The 21,370-nt window shown below is 39.6% G+C and overlaps 1 protein-coding gene across 3 annotated transcripts in view; it reads right to left on the reverse strand.

The window, feature by feature from the left end:
- The window catches only part of MOB3B (MOB kinase activator 3B), an 87,573-nt gene that overhangs the window by 26,767 nt on the left and 39,436 nt on the right, over positions 1-21,370 (reverse strand). For all 3 annotated transcript variants that reach the window (XM_034410554.3, XM_087886330.1, XM_034410555.3), the window contains exon 2: positions 19,496-20,067. In XM_034410554.3, coding sequence (XP_034266445.2) covers positions 19,496-19,913 — 418 coding nt within the window. In that variant the 5' untranslated portion in view covers positions 19,914-20,067. The remainder of the gene's footprint in view (positions 1-19,495; positions 20,068-21,370) is intronic.

Genomic DNA, 21,370 nt, shown 5'->3' on the forward strand with positions numbered 1-21,370 from the left:
AACCGGTTCTCTGCTCTAATGACCAGCTGGGTGGGCGTGGCCATGGTGGGCGTGGCCAGGGGGTGTGACAGGCAGCACTCTGTCTAGGAGTGCTAGGAGGCCTCCCTGCACTTACCTGGGAGCCAAAATGGGGCGCATGGGGATGCCTGGAAGGGGCGGGGCCAGCTAGCAATTTAGCTACTGGTGCATCGAAACCAGCCCGAACCAGATGAATCCCGCTGATATCCCACTGAGGATATCCCACTGAAACATATGCAACTATTCTTAAGTAATAGCCTAGTAAGTAATTTTAGCTTTTATGAAGCGATTTTGTAAAGCTACAATAGAACCTAAAACAGATTTAATTTCCTTAAAATGTTTCTTGGCAGTTTATCCTATTTAAGCAGTTTACTCAATTGAGGCACTTGTTAAATGGATTATTTATCATTACATTTTGCTGTTTCTAGAGTTCCTTGTTTATTAATTAACAGAATGCACCAAAAATTCTGTGGAATATGTTGACAAACCACCACAAAATATCATCTGCACCGGAAAGAACTTTGAGAAACTGAGGCCATATGACAGCTGTTCTGGATCAACTTGTTAAGAGAATTAGATTATTTTATTCATTTGCACAATAAAATGAAAGCTTTTTTCAAGGACTGAGCAAATAGTAACATGTACCAGTAATAAAAGGCAACTATCAACTAGCATCTTATAAGTGCTAGTTATAGCAATCTTATAAGCATCTTACAGAACCTGGATAGCTCTGCAGACAAAGGCACTGTAATTTAACACCAGCTGTCTGCAATTAAAGTAAGTTCGAATCTTGCCAGGCTCAAGGTTGACTCAGCCTTCCATCCTTTCTAAGGTAGGTAAATTGAGGACCCAGTTTGTGGAGGCAATAAACTGACCTTGTATAAAATATACAAAAGTATGAAGGCTATTGCTTAACGCACTGTAAGCTGCCCTGAGTCTCCAGAGAAGGGCGGCATATAAATCAAATTTTAAAAAAAAATGCTGATTTTTCTTCTCTCCCTTTTTAAGTTTAAGTCATAAAATTTAGTCGTATATAAGTATGATTTATAAATAAACAAACTCTGCATTACTATTAATACTTGCCATAGATGCATAGGATTTGCTTTCTTTTTATAGTTAATTTCAGAATAGAAATTCTGCTGTGCCACTAATATTCCTATTGCAAAAACTGAGAGACAAAAAAGAAAAGAGGAAGAAATGGAGGAGCAGGGATCAAGATGGTGAGCTGTGCATACACACACATACCCTAAGTCAGGGGTGTCAAACTGGATTTCCTCGAGGACTGGATCAGCATTGTAGTTCTCCGCTGGCCGGTTGGGGGGGACGACAGATGTCTCGTGCGTGCCCCGTTTTGGCCAGCAGAGTGCTGCAGGAGGCCATCCAGGCCAAAAATGAGGCACGGGTGTGTGTGTGACCCCCCACGCCCCATTTTAGCTGCCAGAGGTACCGTCGACCGGTCCTTTACTATTTCCAGGTGGCCCTGTGGACTAGATTCCAGCAGCCCTGCAGACCAGATTTAAGTGCCCCGCCGAATCCAGCCCACGGGCCTTGAGTTTGACACCCCTGCCCTAAGTGATCCCAGATGTTTTATTTTATCCTATTTTTATTTTGTTTTTATTGATTGTACTTCATTTTCTAACTCCTTCTCAATGAACACAGATGAACTAACTGTACATATTAATTTTAATAGTGAGCATTTCTAACCACCATAGGGCCTATACAAGAGAATGGCTTCTGTTCAACCATCAGTAATTATTGGTCCAAAAATTAATCCCATGGAAACTGATAGGCTCTCAAAATTGTGTCTAACAGAACAGACAAAATCTCAATTAAATGCCTTCTGGATTACACAATTGACAAATTACATTAAGAGCTGTGGCCTCCCTGTATTTTATACAACTGAAGAACAAGTTTAAAAGATGACTGCAAATCCTGGTTATATTGTATCATGCCTGGTCAGAATTCAAAAATCACAAATGATACTTTATTAAAATAAACCAGTTCAGCTGAGATCTAACTATGTGAGTCCGATTGGAGTACTGCAGGAGTGGCACAGGAGGATGACTTCATGTTCCTTATTTTATCCTTTTCATTTCATCTGTCTCTTGTACAGGTAGTTCTCAACTAACAACGGTTCGTTTAATTAACCGTTCAAAGTTACTGAAAAAAGTGAGTTTTTCACACTTACCATTGTTGCAGCATCCTTCCCCCTCCCCCCAGTCACATGATCAAAATTCAGACACTTGGCAACTGACTCATATTTATGATGGTTGCAGTGTCCCAGGGTCATATGATCACCTTTTGCGAGCTTCTGACAAGCAAAGTCAATGGGGAAGCCAGTTTCACTTAACAGCCGTGTTACTAATTTAACAACTGCAGTGATTCACTTAACAACTCTGGCAAAAAAAAAAAAAGTTGTCAAATGAGGGAAAACTCTTAACAAATGTCTCACTTAGCAACAGAAATTTTGGGATCAATTGTGGTCGTAAGTCGAGGACAATCTGTATTCCACTTTTACATATAGTTTTATTGTATAATGTTTTGTGTTTTATTCTTTATTTTGATATGATCTAATCAACAATAACGTTCACTAGTATTAACTATCCAACAGCTATTGCTGAGGGTGCTAAGGGATAACAGCAAGAAAAAGGAGAGCCAAATTAAGAGTAAGAATAAGACAAAAAAATTAAGAACAAATCTTTGGTATATGCACTTTGTCCTGGCAATTACAGGCCTCAACATAGCCAAAAGACACCACTGTCTGAACCTAATTCTGCTCCCACAGCAGAGCAGATCATTACACTGGATCATTAGGACATAACATCACCTGAAATGCAATCCATCTTTGCCATTCTACTTTATCTACACATAAAATGACTGTAAACAACTGTGGAATTTTATTTATTATTTGTATCCCAACTTTATTATTTTTACAAACAACTCAAGGCAGTGAACATATCCAACATATTTTACTCACAACAACCCTGTGTTGGGCTGAGAGAGAGTGACTGGCTCAAAGTCATCCAACTGGCTTTGATAGCCAAGGTGGGACTTGAACTCACAGTCACCTGCTTTCTAGCCTGATGCCTTAACCGCTAGACCAAACTGCCTCTCATAGCTTCTTATGCCAGTATTCTAAAAAATTTTTTTCCTAAGCACAATTAAATATTGGCTCCCTTCACACATCCTGCTCAGCTGTTGCTCATTTTAAGCATGGTTTGTTTAACAAGGCTTGATTTACACATTATGCAACAATAAAAATAAGCAAACCACATTGTAAATAACAGTGAAAGCGAACTCCTTGACATCAGTGTTAACCATCACTTTAGCAAGAAGGCTAGAGAGAAGTGATTCACAAACAGTTTCTACCTCAATCGACGATCAAATGTTTAAGGCACATAAATAGATTTCGAAAGTTAAAAAGTTTTTTGTGGGGGGGGGGGAAACATTAGCTCCTCCATTGCCATATTATTGATCTGGATACTCTCTTCCTGCAGCTGGTCTTTATAAAGAGAGATGTAATTACAGGAAAACAAAACCAAAACTGTGTTTTTCTAGTGCACAAATGAAATTGGTAAATGTGTAACATTGAGAATTTTGTAGTTAGCATTTTCTATGTCCTACAAGAGAATAACATAATTTATTTCTTTTCAAGCAGCCAATGTGGTATACAAGACTAACAGATATATATCGGCAAGCAAGTCTGTAAACATTCTTTGTGGGTTTTTAACTTTTATGGTTAATAGCCGCGGTGGCACAGAGCTGTGGTGGTGCAGTGGTTAGAATGCAGTACTGCAGGCTACTTCTGCTGATCACCGGCTGCCAGCTGTTTGGCAGATCGAATCTCACCAGGCTCAAGGTTGCCTCAGCCTTCCATCCTTCCAAGGTGGGTAAAAATGAGGACCCAGATTGTTGGAGGCAATAGGCTGACTCTGTAAACCGCTTAGAGGGGGCTGTAAAGCACTATAAAGCAGCATATAAGTCTAAGTACTATTGCTATTAATACTGGCCCATATGCATTAGGTTCATTTGCAACAGACTGGCTAAGCTGCATGTCATGCAAACTGCTTGCAAATTATGCATATCAAACACATTGCCAAGCATTTGCCAAGCAAAGTATCGAACCAGCACTACAAACATACCTATTTCTCTGTCCAGCTTGCTTGCTCAAGATGGCAAACATGAAAGTATCTCCTCCTGCTGGTTTAGCCTTTAACTGTTGCATAAGCAAATTAGTTAGCTCAGAACAAAAGCAAACATTCTCCTGTCTAGCCATGCAATTCTGTGTCATTAAACACCAATGCAACCTTTCAGATGTGAAGCAACCCTGGGGGAAGCCTGTTGACTGAAGCATGGTATACTTCATAGTTGCAAAAGCAAGTGACACTTATCATAATGAAAGGTTCTCACGCTCAGAGGCATTCAGCAACAAGATACTGCATTTTTGCATCCAGTTTATCCTTTTCTTACTGTGGAATATTAACATATCAAAGTCTAGAGTGCATATACTGGATCTCAAACTCCACAGTAGACCCAGGATAATTAGAGGTGGAGAAAAGGACAAAAATAGTTCCAAAAATTCTTTACATGTGGAGGATTTGGTGCCACAACTGTATGGCCACAACCCTGTTCCACCCTGGACTTCTTTTGGTGTTTTTTTGCCAAAACGATGTGATAATCTTGGCAGGCCATCACTAAAAACCTCATTTTTTTTCTGTCCAGTTTGGCACTAGGCAGAAAAGCAGTGATGATCTGCCCTACAGCTGTTCAACACAAAGACTTATCCAACATGTTTGAAATGTAAGCGGAGACCAGTCTCGTATGCTAAAAATGATATTCATAAGAAAAGGAAATGGTAACACATCCAATTCCTCTCCCTGCAGCATAATAAATTGTCAGTCAAGCAGCTCATCCTCACTCACATCACAGAAAGTCAAACAATCTCATAAAATGCTTGCAGAAAAAATAATGCCAACTACTTCAGAAAATGCCTGTTAATAATTTTGAGTGTATGAGAAGGTCTTGCCAATCGAGTGGATTATATCTCCTGCTATATATTTTCCCCTCTATTATTCCAGATAATTAAAAAGAATTGTATCTTGGTTTCTTGGCAGATCAATTTATACATTAATGGCAATGACTGTCTCTTGCTGGCTAAAGCACTAGAAGGCAGCAGAATACTATGTTTTATGGAATAGCTGGGCAGAACATTGCCTGTTTTCCCTAATATATTCAAAAACTGCAAATGTTTCTTTTTAAATGGAAGTCAAGCATGAAAGCTCTATAAAGACATTAACTGATCCCTCTGCAAACTAGTTAGGAACTGGCTGGAGTGGAAACTCTAAAATTATGGAATGTTTTCATTGGTGGATCTTGACCGACAGAGAACAAACAAAAAAATCATGAAAAATTTGAGGGAAAGAAAAAAAAAACCAAATGATACCCCTTTGCGTCTCCTTCTCCCTTTTTAAAATATGTGACACCATTACACTGAATAGTGATCTACAGGAACAATTAAGTTTTCAATTGGCACCCAAAAACATATGCAAAGAAATTCAGTCATGGACACTGAAACATACATTTTGTCATCCACTGTTTTTATGCTCCAACACACGTATTTATGAACTTTTAACTGCCCAATTCTGCACAGCAATGAGACACAACAGACTTCCCCAAGTTGGTGCCTAGAAAGTAGAGGTAGTCCTCAGCTTACGACCACAATTGAGCCCAAAATTTCTGTTGCTAAGCAAGGCAGCTATTAAATGAATTTTGCCTCATTTTATGACCTTTGAATCTGGCTTCTCTATTGACTTTGCTTGTCAAAAGGTCACCAAAACTGTTCGCATGATCCTGGGACATTGCAAGTGTCATAAATGCATGTCAATTGCCAAACATGGAGATGTTGTAATGGTCAGAAGTGTGAAAATCAGTCATAAGTCACTTTTTTCAATGCGATTGTAACTTTGAATGGTCACTAAATTAATGGTTTTAAGTCTGAAGATTACCTGTATGTGAGATACAATATCCATGCTCTACAAAAAGTATGGTCATAAAGGTAGGAAAAGTTATAAAGCATTAAGTATGAATGCTGCTTTACTGGCGGAGTTTGATGAAGAAATAATTGGCTTCCGGGTTTGGGATGTCATTGTAAAAGCAATGCAACCATTCAAGAATTACTAATGTTAACAATTTCCCCTTTGAAAACTATCTTTTGTCAGACCCAGAGAACAGTACATCTGCACGATATGTTATAAATACTGAAGTGTATATTTATTACTGGCGTCTGGAGAACTTTCTGTCCTGCCCTTTGTTTGACAGAGGAGAGATGAATAAAAACTGCTTTTTCATTGGGACTTTATGAGCAAGCAATGAATATCAGACTTTGACCTTCTGCATCTATCCACCCTGTTACCTTTAACTAGGATTCTTGTCAGAATGTAAGTCTCCGTTCCAACACAAACATGACCCTCTTTCCCCATCGTATTTATCTATTCTGCACATAAATCTAGAATACATGTGAATGCAGAGGAGGCACAAAAAGAGGCATTTCGTACTTAATTCTGGCATTTGCCATATAATGGCAGGTGGATCAAAACAATGCAACAAAGGTTAAAAACTCCATTGAAATTAACTGTTTCTGCTGCACTTCCACTGCATGCATTTTTAACCTCGGGTAACTGCCAAGCTGCAATATCTTGTTTCTTCTTTCAGCAAGCAGTCAATTGTCAGCTGAGACAAGTGCCCATTAAATTTACATAGGTCCAACTATAAGTTATGCTAAGGCAAAAGAAAATAGCACACAAACTGGTTCGGAGATAACGAACAAGTAATTTGCCTCCCTCCTGGCGTTATTACGTCTCACAAATGTCTTCTTCTTTATTCCAAATAAATTAAATTTTGGTTCCATAGTTCAGCAGATTTTTTTTAATAATTGGGTTTGTTTTTTTTTTTGCCTTCATATTAATCGTGTATGTAATTTCTGCATCATATTTCTATGCATTCCGGCCTGGTCTTCTCATAATATCATTATGGTGACATTTACAAAGAACAATAGAAACTCTAATGTTATTGAATGGTTTTAGTAGCTACTAATGGCATAATTTGAAAGTCATTTTCCACGACAGGGACAAGCACTACGTGTAATCTGTTCTGCAACTGAACAAAACATTTGCAAAATCTAAAGGGAAATTTGTTTAAGAAACTTACACAGGTCGTGTTCACATAAGCAGATCTGACTGTGCATGGTGGGATGGACGGAAGACAGCTTTGAAATAATATACAAACCACTGGTAACTCTTTGGCAAAAGAGCCAATGTATTTTATATCTAAAAAATTCTGTTCCATGTTTTTGGCACGCCTTAACATGTCAAGTTACCTAAAATTTAAACTCACTAATGTCTTATACCCCCAGGGCTATGCAAAGCAACGAATCAGTATGAATGAAGCACATCTCTCTGAATCACTAAAATAGCTGTACCTTTTGCAAACACCATGAAAAAAGAATAATCTGTGGAACATTCACATTTAAGGCAACTGTAAAAATTACATGAATATTTTGAGCATTGGCTTATCCACAGGTGGTACAATTTTCACAGCATTTTGGGTAAAAGCTTGAGTCATCTTATCTGTGGATGGGTTTATCAGCAGGAGTGGGTGTCAAAAATTTTAGCAAGGGGTTCTCTGCCCGGTTGCTGGGTGGGCGTGGCCATAGTGGGTGTGGCCTAGTCGGCCTCCTGCACCACGGCAGGGGGGCGTTTTTGCCCTCTCTGGGCTCCGGAGGCTTTCCTCGAGCCTCTGGGAGGGCAAAAACAGTCTCCCCAGATGTTTCCGGCCTTCCCGAACTTCTGGTAGGCCCGTTTTTTACCCTCCCTGAGCCTCCGCGCGCACCCTGCACTTACCTGCATCCAAAATGGGTCACATGGAGACTTCTGGAAAAGGAGGGGCAGACGGGGCCAGACAGGAGTGGGATTTGGGGGCACTCCGAACTGCACAGAATCTTAGCTAGAGGTTCTCTAGAACCCCTGTGAACCCCCAGCAGCCCATCCCTGCTTATCAGTAAATATATGCCATAAATTGTTTGGTGCACATAGCAAAACATCCATTTTGGAATGCTAAAATTAACTATCAACTAGGAAGGAATAGGAAAGGCCTCACCACTGCTGTTGTATAAGCTATACATTCTATTCTGATTTTAATAGTCACATTTCATGTTCCACATTTTGCTTCATTATTGTAGGACACTTTATGTGCTTATATATAAGTGTTTATTTATATAAGCAGAACTCTGGGGTAAAGAACATAGTTAAATAAACAAACAATACTCAGTGGCTAGCTGGGTTAAGATCAGAAGTGAATCTCCATCTGTATGTATGTCACAGCATTTTAAAGACATGATTGACAGTAACAGCCTAGCAAATAAGCTTGTATTCCTAGGTAGAAAACTCTAAACAAGTGATTCTTAAAATGGGTCTGCGAAATAATATTTTTTCTGGTGGGTATTGAAGATATTTGCAAAAATTTAATATCACCTCACATTTTTCATTATTTTTTGTTTAAAAAAACCCTAAACCAAACAAACCAAATCTCACTCCAGTCAATTTTAAAAGTGGAAAGGGGTCCTGGGAGCAAAACATTTAAGAAACACTACTGTAACAATCATGTTTTGCCATGGGAGTGTATTGCCCAACATTTATTCCTCATTTATTAACATCACCTTTGGAAAAATGTTCATAAATGCAGTGAAAGAGGCTTTCAGGTTTTTCTACAGTGTTTCTTATAATACTTCTTATTCATATCCATAAACTGTATTGCACTATTCACAGTTCAGTTCATGTTCTTCGTGGAGAATATTCAGTTATTTTTCTGGCATATGAAGATTATATCCATCTGGTACGGAGAAAATGGCCGGCAACAAGTAGGTATGATTAAAAAAAAACCTGAAACATTACATTTGACAATGCCTTATATCAGGCTTAACTAACAAACTGGCTGTTAGCGAAACCAATTGTACCTATGTGCAAAGATTAATCGCTGGCTAGCATTTTCACAATAGTGTCCAGAAGAGCAAGGGGTTTTTCCTTCAACTCAATAAAATGCTCCCTTCCTGTCCTTCAGCTGTCAAAAAAAGCACAGAGATATGGACTTTGCTATTCTCATGTTCAGTACCGGATGTCTCTGCCTCAGCTTACTGCTGATAGGGATGCTCTAATTCCTGTGCGCAAGCCACACTAAATAAGATAGTTGGTGAATTCCTCCAGCTTTGCTGGTCCTTCCATTTCTGGGTCCTCCCTGCTGAAGGGAAAAGATGCAACAGTTGTTTCAGTGATGGGATGAAGACCAAGACCAAAAACATGATGCGATTTTGTGCTCGAGCTCTATCAAATCAAATTGAACATGTCCACATTTTTGATAGCCCTGGTTTGGCTAGGTTGAGAACAAGATTCCTTCCTCACCTTTTGAGGGAGAGACTACAGGAGCTGTGACCTCTGAGCAGAGCTAATTTCAACACTAGATTTATTTGCTTTTGGGCCCGGTGTAGTTTTTGGCAGCTGTTAAAAGCCATTACAATGCTTGGTCTTTCAACAACCCCTCCTACTCCCATTTCATGATCTCTTCCCACCCCAGAAGGATTTGGGAGGTGATTGGGATTTCATGTTGCAAAACTATTTTACAATAACATTCAATACAAAAATTAAAACGATTCTATCCTTCTCTGCTTCCTCTCTCGTCTAAAAAACATTTCTTCAGCCACAGCAAACTTATTTAGGCAGGAGGAAAGGCAAGCATTATGCCTGAAAGTGGGGAAGAGAGAAAGAGAATTTCTAACTTTTAAATTAGGTCTGCATTTTTTATTTACTTTACACAGCTCTGATCCAGAGGCACAACAGACAGCAAACTGTTAATGAGCCGATGATGACTGTCAGGAATGCAAGAACAGAGAAAAAATTAACAGGAATCTGCCGACATAAAAATATATAGGTAACAGAGAGCAACTCTTGCAGTGTCTCTTCGTACACGTACCATAAGACTTTCACCAAAAGGAAACTCTCTGAATACATCTGAACAGGAAACTTGCAGAAGTAAGTACAGTAATTGGTGTTCCCTTTGGGCAGAACTGGCAGGGAAAAGAAAAATCTTTTCTAGAATCATCCAATAATTTGTTGCTTTATCTATAGTTGCTATGCATCTATTTGAAACACTGCCTCGCCTCCATTATATCTACCTGGCTCACCAGGATAGAAAGGCGGGATATGCCACAGGTCCCATCTCTTAGGGATGTACATTCGGTGGGACCATGAAAATGGGCTTTCTAGGAGGTGACCCCTTCCCCATGGAAAATCATTCCCCCAGAAGTACAACTTGGTCCCTACCTTGTTGCTATCCTAAAAAGCTCTGAAGATGTGATTCAGTCATCGGGCCTGGGGACCCCAAATGGCGCCAATCAAGGGGTTAGTGTGATTGCATTGCTGAGGCCATAAGAAAAGGGGAGTTGTATGATATTTATGTTGTGAATTTTTAATGTTGTATGCCATCCAGGAGTCACCTGTGAGTTGGACAGCCACATAAATGTATTTAATAATAAATAAATGAAAATCTTCTTTTGACTCAGTGATGCATATATTATACATGTACACAGAGCTCTAAGCGGCTTGAAAGCAGGGATGTAAGGATGGGACAGCTGTGTGTGTGGGGGGGGGGGGGGACAAGCTCAGCCCTCCCATTTGAGGAAATAAACAAGAATGCACCAGAGAGGAATACAGAGAGACTCAAGTGATGGTGATATACCTGCAGCAGCTTCCAATAACCAGTAAATGTTGGGCTATTCAGACCTATTAAAGCCAGCTAACATTACTAGAAACACAATAGTTGTTGAAGCACATTAGATTTTATCCACAGAAAAGCAGCTGCAGAACATGCAAGCATACGGGGCTTCCCCATTTGTTCCCACTACAATATCAACGTTTTCTGGTAACCTCTTTGCGGGGGGAGGAAAGGAGCGAATCTTCATGAGGCGTCTTTATAAGGTAAAGATAAGAAAGACAACCTCACGAAGATATGCTCCTCCTCTTCCCTCCCCAAAAGGTTGCCAAGAGGTGTTCATATTGTAGTGGGAACAAATGGGGAAGCCCCGTATGCTCGCATGTGCTGCAGCTGTTTTTCTATGGGTAAAATCTCACCACATGCAGTTCAAAAATTACCCTTCTTGTTCCAGTGTTAAAACTATGTTTTCCCTTTCAATAAGTAGCAAGACTTTGCAGTGTCCTTGGGAGTCCAATGTGACTGCTACATTAACTCCTTCAGGATGGGATCATGTTTATGCCACGGGCAGGTGCAAGTGGGAAAAGCCGATATACAGTACAAGCCAAATGAAATTAATTTCCTGCTCCAAGGTAAGTTGCTTGGAAACACAGAACTTGGGTACCAGTCAGAGGGGAGAAACAAGATGCTCTGAGATTCTTGGAAATGGGCCTCTTTCACAAACACGAAGTATTCACAGAAATAACAGGGATATGAGAATATTGCAACCTAGCGTTGCTAAAACTTCAAACTACACAAGGGAAACAGTGCTGACTAGTGACTTAAAAATGACACACAGGAAGAAATTCAATATGATGAAGGTCATCCTGGATCAAAGAAAGAAGAACAGTCGAACAGTGGTAAGGAGGGTAGAAGAAAAACAGCTGAACTCAACCAACTGAAAGGTAAGAGTTGATTACTGTGGATTGTTTTTTATTCACTTTTACTTTCTTCTTGCTGTCAAGAGATGTAGGGTCCTCTTAAAATTTATTCACATCTTTGGGACTAATGGATTTATATTATCCTGACTTCAGGAAGAATAAGTTAATTTATTCTTTATGTTCTTATTACTCAAGTTAACTGGTTTTCAGAGAAATGTGAGCAACAATGAATTGTGGATCCCCCCCCCTCACTTCTGGCACTGAGAAATCAGTCATCTGGTTCCTATCTGCCATTGATCATGCTGATCAGATGGCTGGTGATCTGGTGTGTGTTCATATATATACAGCATGGGTGTCAAACTCAAGGCAGGGGACTGGATGCAGCCCATGGGGTGCTTAGAACTGGTCTGCGGGGCCGTCCTGGAAACAGCAAAGGATCGGCCCGCGGAGCTTCTGCCAGCAGAAACGGAGCTCGGGAGAGCCGCATACAATCCCCCGAGCTCCGTTTTTGCTGGCAGAGGGTTGCAGGAGGCTGTCTCAGCCAAAAACCGAGCTCAGAAGCTCATTTTCACTGGCAGAGTGCTCAGGCCACCACAGGCACCCCCGACACGAGTAACGTCGAGCTGGCCATGCCCATCCTGGACTCCTGAGGTCAGACACAACCCTGATCCGGACCTCAATGAAATCGAGTTTAACACCCCGATATACAGCATATGTATATGTACTTGCAAGTATGTGTATGGTTATATATTTATTTTTCTTTTGAGAGCAGCCATCAAAATTCCATTTTTTAATATGTGCCAGTGAGTTCACAGAAAAAAGTGACAATAAAGGTTATCTTATTTCAACCCTGAGTTACAAATATTCTCCTTTATTCATATGTGACTCTATTTAACTCTAATTAAGTTGTAAGACAGAAAAATATCTCAGTGCTTTCTCTAGCTGTTGAATAAGAGCAGGGACTGTGTTTCTTAAAAATATCCCAAATATTTTCACTTGAGCATATAATGCTGCTATGATTCGTTCATTCTCTTCCCCTCCCAGTAAGTATTTATTTTGATGTCTTGAGATTAACCCTTATCACAAACCTTGTACAAAACCTTGACTGATGTCAATGGAAGGGAGCCCCAACTAGCTTTCCTTCCTATAATCCCATCTGTACATATGAATCCAGCTTTGCATTTTCTTCTTCTCAACATGGATCAGATTTAGTGTTTCCATCTGTAAAATGTCACGCACTTCTCTTAACATAAAAGAAAAAATGCATACATATTAATGCACTGGCAGTGGCAATAATCCTTCCTATAGCACTAATTCTGAAAGGATTTGCAGACTAGCTCTTGGGACACAACGTTTTTAGAAATTTAAACTCTTTGGCTGAGATTGTAGAACATTTTAAAATTCAGAACATAAGGAATCAGATCACATATTTTTATCATCTGGAGACTATATATTCATTTAGTTTTTCAATTACATGCATGAATTCAAGTTGAAAAGGTTTACTAAAACACAAAACTGCAACGCAACTCAATAATGAATTTAGCTGGGCTGTTCTGTTTACTAGATTGAGGATTCCCTCCCCCCACACACTATTTTGAACACTTGTGTAATTTAAAGTAATTCTGTCCAAGATTAAACAATTTTCACTAGTGGATATTTCCATAAATATGTCTATTAAAGTAGATAGGTTCTGCTCCATTGCAATGGGCAGTGGTGGGATTCAAATAATTTAACAACCAGTTCTCTGCCCTAATGATTTCTTCCAACAACCAGTTTGTCAAACTGTTCAGAAAATTAACAACCGGTTCTCCCGAAGTGGTGCGAACTGGCTGAATCCCACCACTGGCAATGGGCTAAAAAAGGGTCACAGCCTGAATTGGCTGGTTGCTATTTACTGTATTAAAATGGTTATTTTCAAAGTCAGTTACAGGTAGTCTTCGACTTAAAACCATTCATTTAATGACTGTTCAAAGTTACAACAGCACTGCAAATAGTGACTTATGACTGTTTTTCACACTTAAGATCATTGCAGCAACCCAATAGTCACATGATAGAAATTCAGACACTTGGCAACTGGCTCATTTTTATGACTTTTGCAATAGCTGGGGTCCTATGATCACCTTTTGTGATCTTCTGACATGTAAAATCAATGGGAAGCCAGATTCATTTTACAACCACGTTACTAACTTAACAACTGCAGTGATTCACTTAACAACTGTGACAAAAAAAGTCATAAAAATTGCAAAACTCACTTAACAACTGTCTCATTTAGCAATTTTGGGCTTAACTGTAGATGTAATTTGAGGACTACCTGTACTTCTCTTTATTTATCACTACGGTTTTACTATTTTATCATTTTAATATTTGTATGGATGCTTTTTTCAAAATTTGGTCTCAGATCTAAAGTAAGTAAACAAAAAAAGTGTGTAAAGCAAATTAAACTAATACAATGTGAAGAGACACACACTGATTCCTGTAACTAAGATTCTTTGATGCAGCACCCAAAGGGGCAAAATTTAAATGAGAGGAAAACACCCTCCAAATCTCACCCTGTTAGAGATAAACAGCTGCCTTGGTCTTGGATTGTATATAAAGAGACATAAATAATAGTTGCTTATTTCATACATGACAATTCGATCCAAACTGCAGAAAGCATGGAGGAGATTCAAAGTATTCAGAGAGACTCTGCCTTAATGAATTTACCAACAAATCAGAACTAGGATTTCTAATGCTATACTTTAGCTCTAATCCTTGTATTAACATACTTTCCTCTGTATAATTCCAGCTTTCTTTATCATGGCCCACTCTGAAAAGCTTGAGATTAATTTAAACATCTCTCACCAGAACGAGAGGCTGTTTAAAATGATATACACAATTAATGATGCATGAACAATACATTCAAAGAAACTAGATGCTTTGCTAGGCAGATAAAATATTTTGTTGGAAGCTTAAAAACAAGGCGATTCCTGAATAGGCTTCTCTCAGATGATAGCTTCATCACTATGTTCTCCTATTAGCATTCTGTAAAACATTCTTTCTGGATATTTTTTTTCCACTACATTAAATGCGTCTTCATGTTTGTAATATTGTTGGCATACTCCTGCCTACAATACTCCATTGGACAATTTTCTTCTTGGCTTCAGTAACTGTTTCATTATTATATTATAATAGCCACATTATTTTTAGATCTAATATATGTAATCTGATGTACTGTAACGATACATTATTGTTTTGACTAGTTTTTGCTTAGATTAAATATTGGGACTCACATGAGAAGGGTCTAGCAGGCCAACAGAGATGACTAATGGGATGACCGGATCGCACAGTTTACTCTACACGAGGTGTCAAACTCAAGGCCACAGGTGCTTAGATCTGGTCTGCGAGGACACCCTAGAAACAGCAAAGAACCTGCCCACAGTGCTTCTGCCAGCGAAAACTGAGTTAACCGGGGGGGGGACGTGTGGCCCTCCCAAACTCAGTTTTTGCTGACAGAGGGCTGCAGGACGCTGTCACAGCTAAAAACAGACGTTGAGCTGGCCATGCCCACCCTGGCCACGCCCCCCAGCCCCCTGAACACAAGGGCTTGATGCGGCCCTCAATGAAATCGAGTTTGACATCCCTACTCTATACTATTCAAAACTGTTTCTGGGTCCTTCTTGTTTGATCCCAACAGGAAGTCATCTGTGTAGCATCATCATTCATTGGTGTACAAGAAACAAGAGACACTTGTCATTCTTATCTGTCTGCAGCTTCTCCCACTACTTTTTTTTCTCTGTTCTTTTAGCTACTGATTTAGAGTAGGAAAGAAGACCATGAATTCTCTGCAACCATTCTACAACTTTGAAACTGCCAAACTTGTCTATGTTGGAAAAAATTTCTATAGCAAATTTGAATTCTGAAAATGTTTTGACTGAATGGCGACATTCAAAAACTTTCTCCAAATATCAAGAAGTGGGCTGAGGATTTAACATCTGCCCCTGCAATTCAGCTACTGATTATCACACATATTGTCACAAATATTTCCTGTATAATCCAAGGAACTCAAAATTCAAATCTTTGAATTCAAAGAATTCAAAACAGAAATCTTCTAACCTACCACACACAGAGGTTTTGAGTTTTCTTTTGGAAAAATAACTCCCCCAAAATGTGGTTTTAGTATAAATTACCAGTACAACATTCATTCCTCTTGTTCCTACTAGTAATGTATTACAATCAATCTCAGTGTTGCTTGAGAGGGGAAAATAAGAGAAAATGTGAAAGGGAAATTGCTTATCTCAAAGCATTCATGTTCTTCCAGAAATTACTTGCTTCCTCTTTAAGAACTAGTTCTTAAACAAACGGCCTACTTAATTGCATTTCTTGAAATCCTTCCCTAAATACTCTATATGGATGCACATAAAATTAAAGGACGATTTACAAGGATTAACCCAGAAAACATACAAATTCTGCAAATAACCATTAGAAATAACATTTAAGCAGTATAAAGCAGTTTAGACAGCAGTGTAAACTAAGACTCACTTCTAATAGAGGCCTAAATCCAGCAATATAAACCATCTGTGAGGTACAGTCTGATGGATAAAGTGTGGGCTGTCCAAGGAACTGCTCTTTGTCTTCACAGAAGCAAATGTATTTTCCTAAAACCATCACTGCCATCACCACAAAAACAGAAGAAATGATTGATGTTGCCACCATCCTTTTTTGCCACATGCCATGAGCTAGGCTTAATCTAACCAGAGTTTTATTCTGATAGAATATTTGTAACTCAGGGTTGGAATGAGGGGGTCCTTGGTGCTCTCTGAGCTTGGTTATTTTCTTGCAGACTTTGTTACCCAAACTAGGCAACATCATCAATGCTGGTAGGGAGCAAAATGAGAGCGAATCCTACTCAATACTAGCACTGATGATGTTATTTAGTTTGGATAATGAAATATCTGAAATAATCAAGCTCAGGGAGCAGAAGGAAGTTTTGTCCATATCTCTCCTCTTTCTCTAAAGCTTATATACTTTTGGACAGCCCAGATCTTTGGAGGGACTCTTTTTGAGTATTCTGAGTGGTTGGGGAGATTTTCCCCAATCCAACACAGGTGGGACATTATTAAGAATGCAACATCATTGAATTCCAACTAATAACTGGTAGAAAATCAGCACTGAAAGGTTTTGCCATGGCTGTAGGCTATGTGGGACTTCGTATGAGCCATCCTACTGCTAATAATTGGAGAACTCTTTAAAAATATAGGATACTTCTTCACTATGACCCTTTTGCAACATATATAATAAAAAATTACAATAAACATAAATTTAGGGCATGTTTGTATAGTGCCGTGATGGCGAACCTATGGCACGCGTGCCACAGGGGGCACACGGAGCCATATTGGTGGGCACACAAGCGTTGCCCTAGCTCAGCTCCAACGCGCATGCACACACTGGCCAGCTGATTTTTGGGCCTTCTGGGCCCAACGGAAGTTAGCAAATAGGCTGTTTCCGGCCTTCGGAGGGCCTCCGGGGAGGTGGGGAAGGCTGTTTTTGCCCTCCCCAGGCGCCTACAAAGCCTCTGAAGCCTGGGGAGTGCAAAAAACGGGCCTACCGGGCCCACCATGCCATCACATGCCAAAAGTGGGGGGAACATGGGGGGGTCGCACACGCATGTGGGGGGGCAGGGTGCATAGAATTATGGGTGTGGGCACACACACACACCCGACCATCCCACACTCCCCCAGCTTTTGGCACACGATGGCAAAAAGGTTAGCCATCACTGGTATAGTGGAAAGCAGGAGATCTACCCCTCCCTTGAGTCCCAGAACATGGCTGAATGACTTTGGGACAATCACTCTTTTGTAGTCCAATGCACCACAGAGGATAGTTATCATGAGGAAAAAAGGAGGCATGCGCATTAGATGTGTTGCTTTGAACTGTACTAAATTTATTTTTTTTTTATTTTTTTTATATGCATTGGGGCTGAAAGGCAAAAGTGGAAGTAGTATGCTCCATCCCATATTTGGGTAGACCAGGTTGCCCTGATAAAAAACACCCATCCTTCCATCCATCCATTCATATTTCATGTTTCTGATTGGATCAACATAGGAATAAAGGAAGTCCCTCCACAACTGTTGCAATTACTCAGATAAAAAAGTATAAATTCCAGGAAGGAGTAACTGGCAGAGATACGTGCATTAATTTGTTTTACTTCGCTTAATTTCTATTCTCAAACAGAGAGTAAGAGAAGATGCATGCCAAAAAACTATAGCTAGTCCTCGACTTATGCCTACAATTGATCCCAGAATTTCCATTGCTAAGTGACACATTTGTTAAATGAATTTTGCCCCATTTTGCGACCTTTCTTGCTGCAGTTGTTAAATGAAACATTGCAGTTGATAAATTAGTAACCCAGCTGCTAAGTGAATCTGGTTTCCCCATTGACTTTGCTTGTCAGAAGGTCACAAAAGGTGATCACGTGACTTTGGGACACAGCAATGATCATAAATATGAGTCATTTGCCAAGCATCTGAATTTTGATCACATGATCATGAGGATGCTGCAAAGGTTGTAACTTTGAACGGTCACTAAATGAACTGTTTGAAGTTGAGGACTACCTGTATTGCTGGAAGAGGAAGCCGACAAACCAACCACCACAAAGATACTGCCAGAACATAACAACAAAATTACTGGCCCCACAGATAATACTATAAATAACATTCTAAAATGTACAATCCTACCATCTGGATCTTTTTAAAATGGCAGCTGTGTTGCCATTGGATTTGGTCCTAAATAAAATAGCAGAATGTAGAAAAACCATATTGTTCTCAGGTCTCATTATAAATCAACATATGTTAAATCAACAATATGTTTCTGTCACGGTGCCTGCCTTCTGGAATGAGTTTCACGTAAAATTTGCACAGCCCCTCCCAACTTGATAGTATAGGGTAGATTTTAGAGGTGTTTGATATATATATATATATATATGTTCTATATGTAATGATGTGCTCTGGATTGCTGATTTGTTATTTTCCTTGTATACTTTATTTACATTATTGTATTTGTATTCTGTTTTTATATTTGAGCTCTGTCAGTTGCTCTGTCACTGAATTGAAGAAATAAAGAAGTATATATAACAGGAATAAGCTGAAATTCAACTATATACATTCAATACCCATTTTACATGACAGAATGTAAGGGCCAAGTCCTGATGACAGAACTGGTGACTTAATTACTTCCCTTTTTTTTTTTTGCTGCTCTGGAACTCTTCCTCTGCAACAAATACAAACCAATATCTCTTTGCAATTCATTTGTTCATATACGCCCGTGATGGCAAACCTATGGCGGGCGTGCCAGAGGTGGCACGCACAGCCCTCTCTGCTGGCACGTGCGCCGTCAGATCTCTGTAGCGTTTCTTTCATGAGCTTGTTTCCCTGCAAACAACGAAACAGAAGCTCATGAAAGAAAAAGATCTTACCTCTTGCCACACTGCTGTGGTGGGATGTTCCGCCTCCCGCCAGCCAGCTGGTCTTTGGGTCTCTGCTGCACATGTCCATGCATGTCCATGTGCATGTTCGTGCATGCGCACATGTTCACGCGCACACGCACCATCCAGTTTGGGCATAAGCACGCGCAGTCTGGGCACTTGGTGTCTTAATGGTTAGCCATTACTGATATACTGTATGCTACAGAACGGACAAAAATTGAATCTTTAATAAAAAGTACTGGAATTTCTATTGTTAATGTTTCCATTTTTAAAATACCATCAACAGATTCTAGGAGAAAACTATTGAAAGGGTACAATTCTTAGACATGGATAAACTTACCTACACTAGTTGGAAATATGTCCTCATTGTTGATCTGCACCTCAATCCAGTCCATCAAAAGATTCATATACTGGGGTGCTGGTAATGCTGTAGGTTTCTTGTACTTCAGATCATCCTGCCACCGGTATTCATACTTAGGCCCACCTGACATCATAGGACAGGTTCTCTCTGTGCAAAACTCACAGATAGTTCCATAAATCAGGTTGATCCTATTGAAAAAGTCAACTACATGAACAGCGACCCAATCGTTTAGATCTTCTCCAGTGGGCAACTGCACAGCTGCCTTCAGGTCCACTCCAGAATTGAGTGAGGCTTGTGCTCGTTTGTGAAGCTCAAACCTCTGGGTCCCAGGTTCAAATTTCCGTTTGGGACGGAACGTCTTGTCCTTATTAAAAACTTGCTTGAGTGCAATGGACATGTCTTCCAATTGCCAAATTCCAACAACAGCGAGGCACTAGAACAATGGTATTCTTATATATGTATTTCCAGAGGGGGGGAAAAGATTTCTCCAACAGAAATCCTTAGTCTGCTAGGTGTCCTGGTTTGACGTTTTCTTAGATAATGTCATATTCCTAAAAATTCAAAGAAGAAAAAAATAACAACTACAGGTCAGTGCTAAAAATGACTCCTGACAATTCATTAGAATTTGCTTTATTTGAAGGCCAAAGTAGTTAAGTGCTATTAATTAACTCATGATTGTAAAGTTCTAAACAAATCACAATTTTATTTATCAATAAAGTTGTTTTGCATATATCAAAATATACAGTTTTATAGGAATTTACAATATATTGTTAAGCGATAATACCATTTATTGCTAAGTTGGTAAGAAAATGGCTCCTATGTTTAATTTTCCACATGAGAAACACATTCCCACTGATGCAAATATAAGCACTTTGAAAATTTCACAAGAAACACATTTTTACTCCATTCCATCTTCAGTTAGTAGAGTAGTTAAAACATTCAGCATCCAGTTACTACTAATCTTAATTTCTGAAAGAGAAAGTTGGGGAGTTTAAAAAGGAACATGGCAAAATGCCTGAGGAAATGGACTCCCGTTCTCAGTGGTTTCTCGCATTGAAGCATGAAAAGAAAGGTGAAAAAAGAAGAGACAGCTTTATCTATTTCAGCCCCATCTGCTCCTCCAATAATTCTTGAAAGGGTGACAAACTCTTTGCTGTTCTCTTTGATGGTTCTTGTTCTTGTTCTATCTAGGGTTACAGGTAGTCCTTGACTTACAAACATTCGTTCGAAGTTACACGGACCCTGAAAAAAGTGACTTAGGAGTAGGACCAGTTTTCAAACTTACGACCGTTGAAGCATCCCCATGGTCACGTGATCAAAATTTGGGCGCTTGGCAAGTATTTGCAACAGTTGCACTGTCCCAGGGTCATGTGATCACCATTTCTAATCTTTCCAGCCAGCATCTGACTAGCAAAGTTAATGAAGTAAGCCAGATTCGCTCAATGACCGCATGATTCGCTTAACAAATGCAGTGATTTGCTTAAGTGTGGCAAAAAAGGCTGTAAAATCGGGCAAAACTCACTTAACAACTGTCACGCTCAGCAACATAAATTTTGGGCACAATTGTGATGGTAAGTCAAGGAATACCTGCATTATTTTTTGTTGGTTCAAGCTTTCTCAATTCATTTTGGAATTGGATAGCCTAAAACTTTAATAAGAGATCCGTCCAAATCAGTCTTCACTTATGCTGTCAACTCTGAAGCGAGCCTGACTGAAGCCATCTTTTCTGGTTTCATATTTGCCACAAACTTTGGAAGGGGGAAGGGAGGGGAGAAGTAGGTAGACCGGCTACCAGTCAAAACAAAAAGTTTTCTTGTGGGAACCAAGATCATCCCAACAGATGACACGTGAAGG

This window comes from Pantherophis guttatus, chromosome 2 (genome assembly GCF_059756535.1).
Source record: "Pantherophis guttatus breed Tessera chromosome 2, ASM5975653v1, whole genome shotgun sequence".
Taxonomy (NCBI): domain Eukaryota; kingdom Metazoa; phylum Chordata; class Lepidosauria; order Squamata; family Colubridae; genus Pantherophis; species Pantherophis guttatus.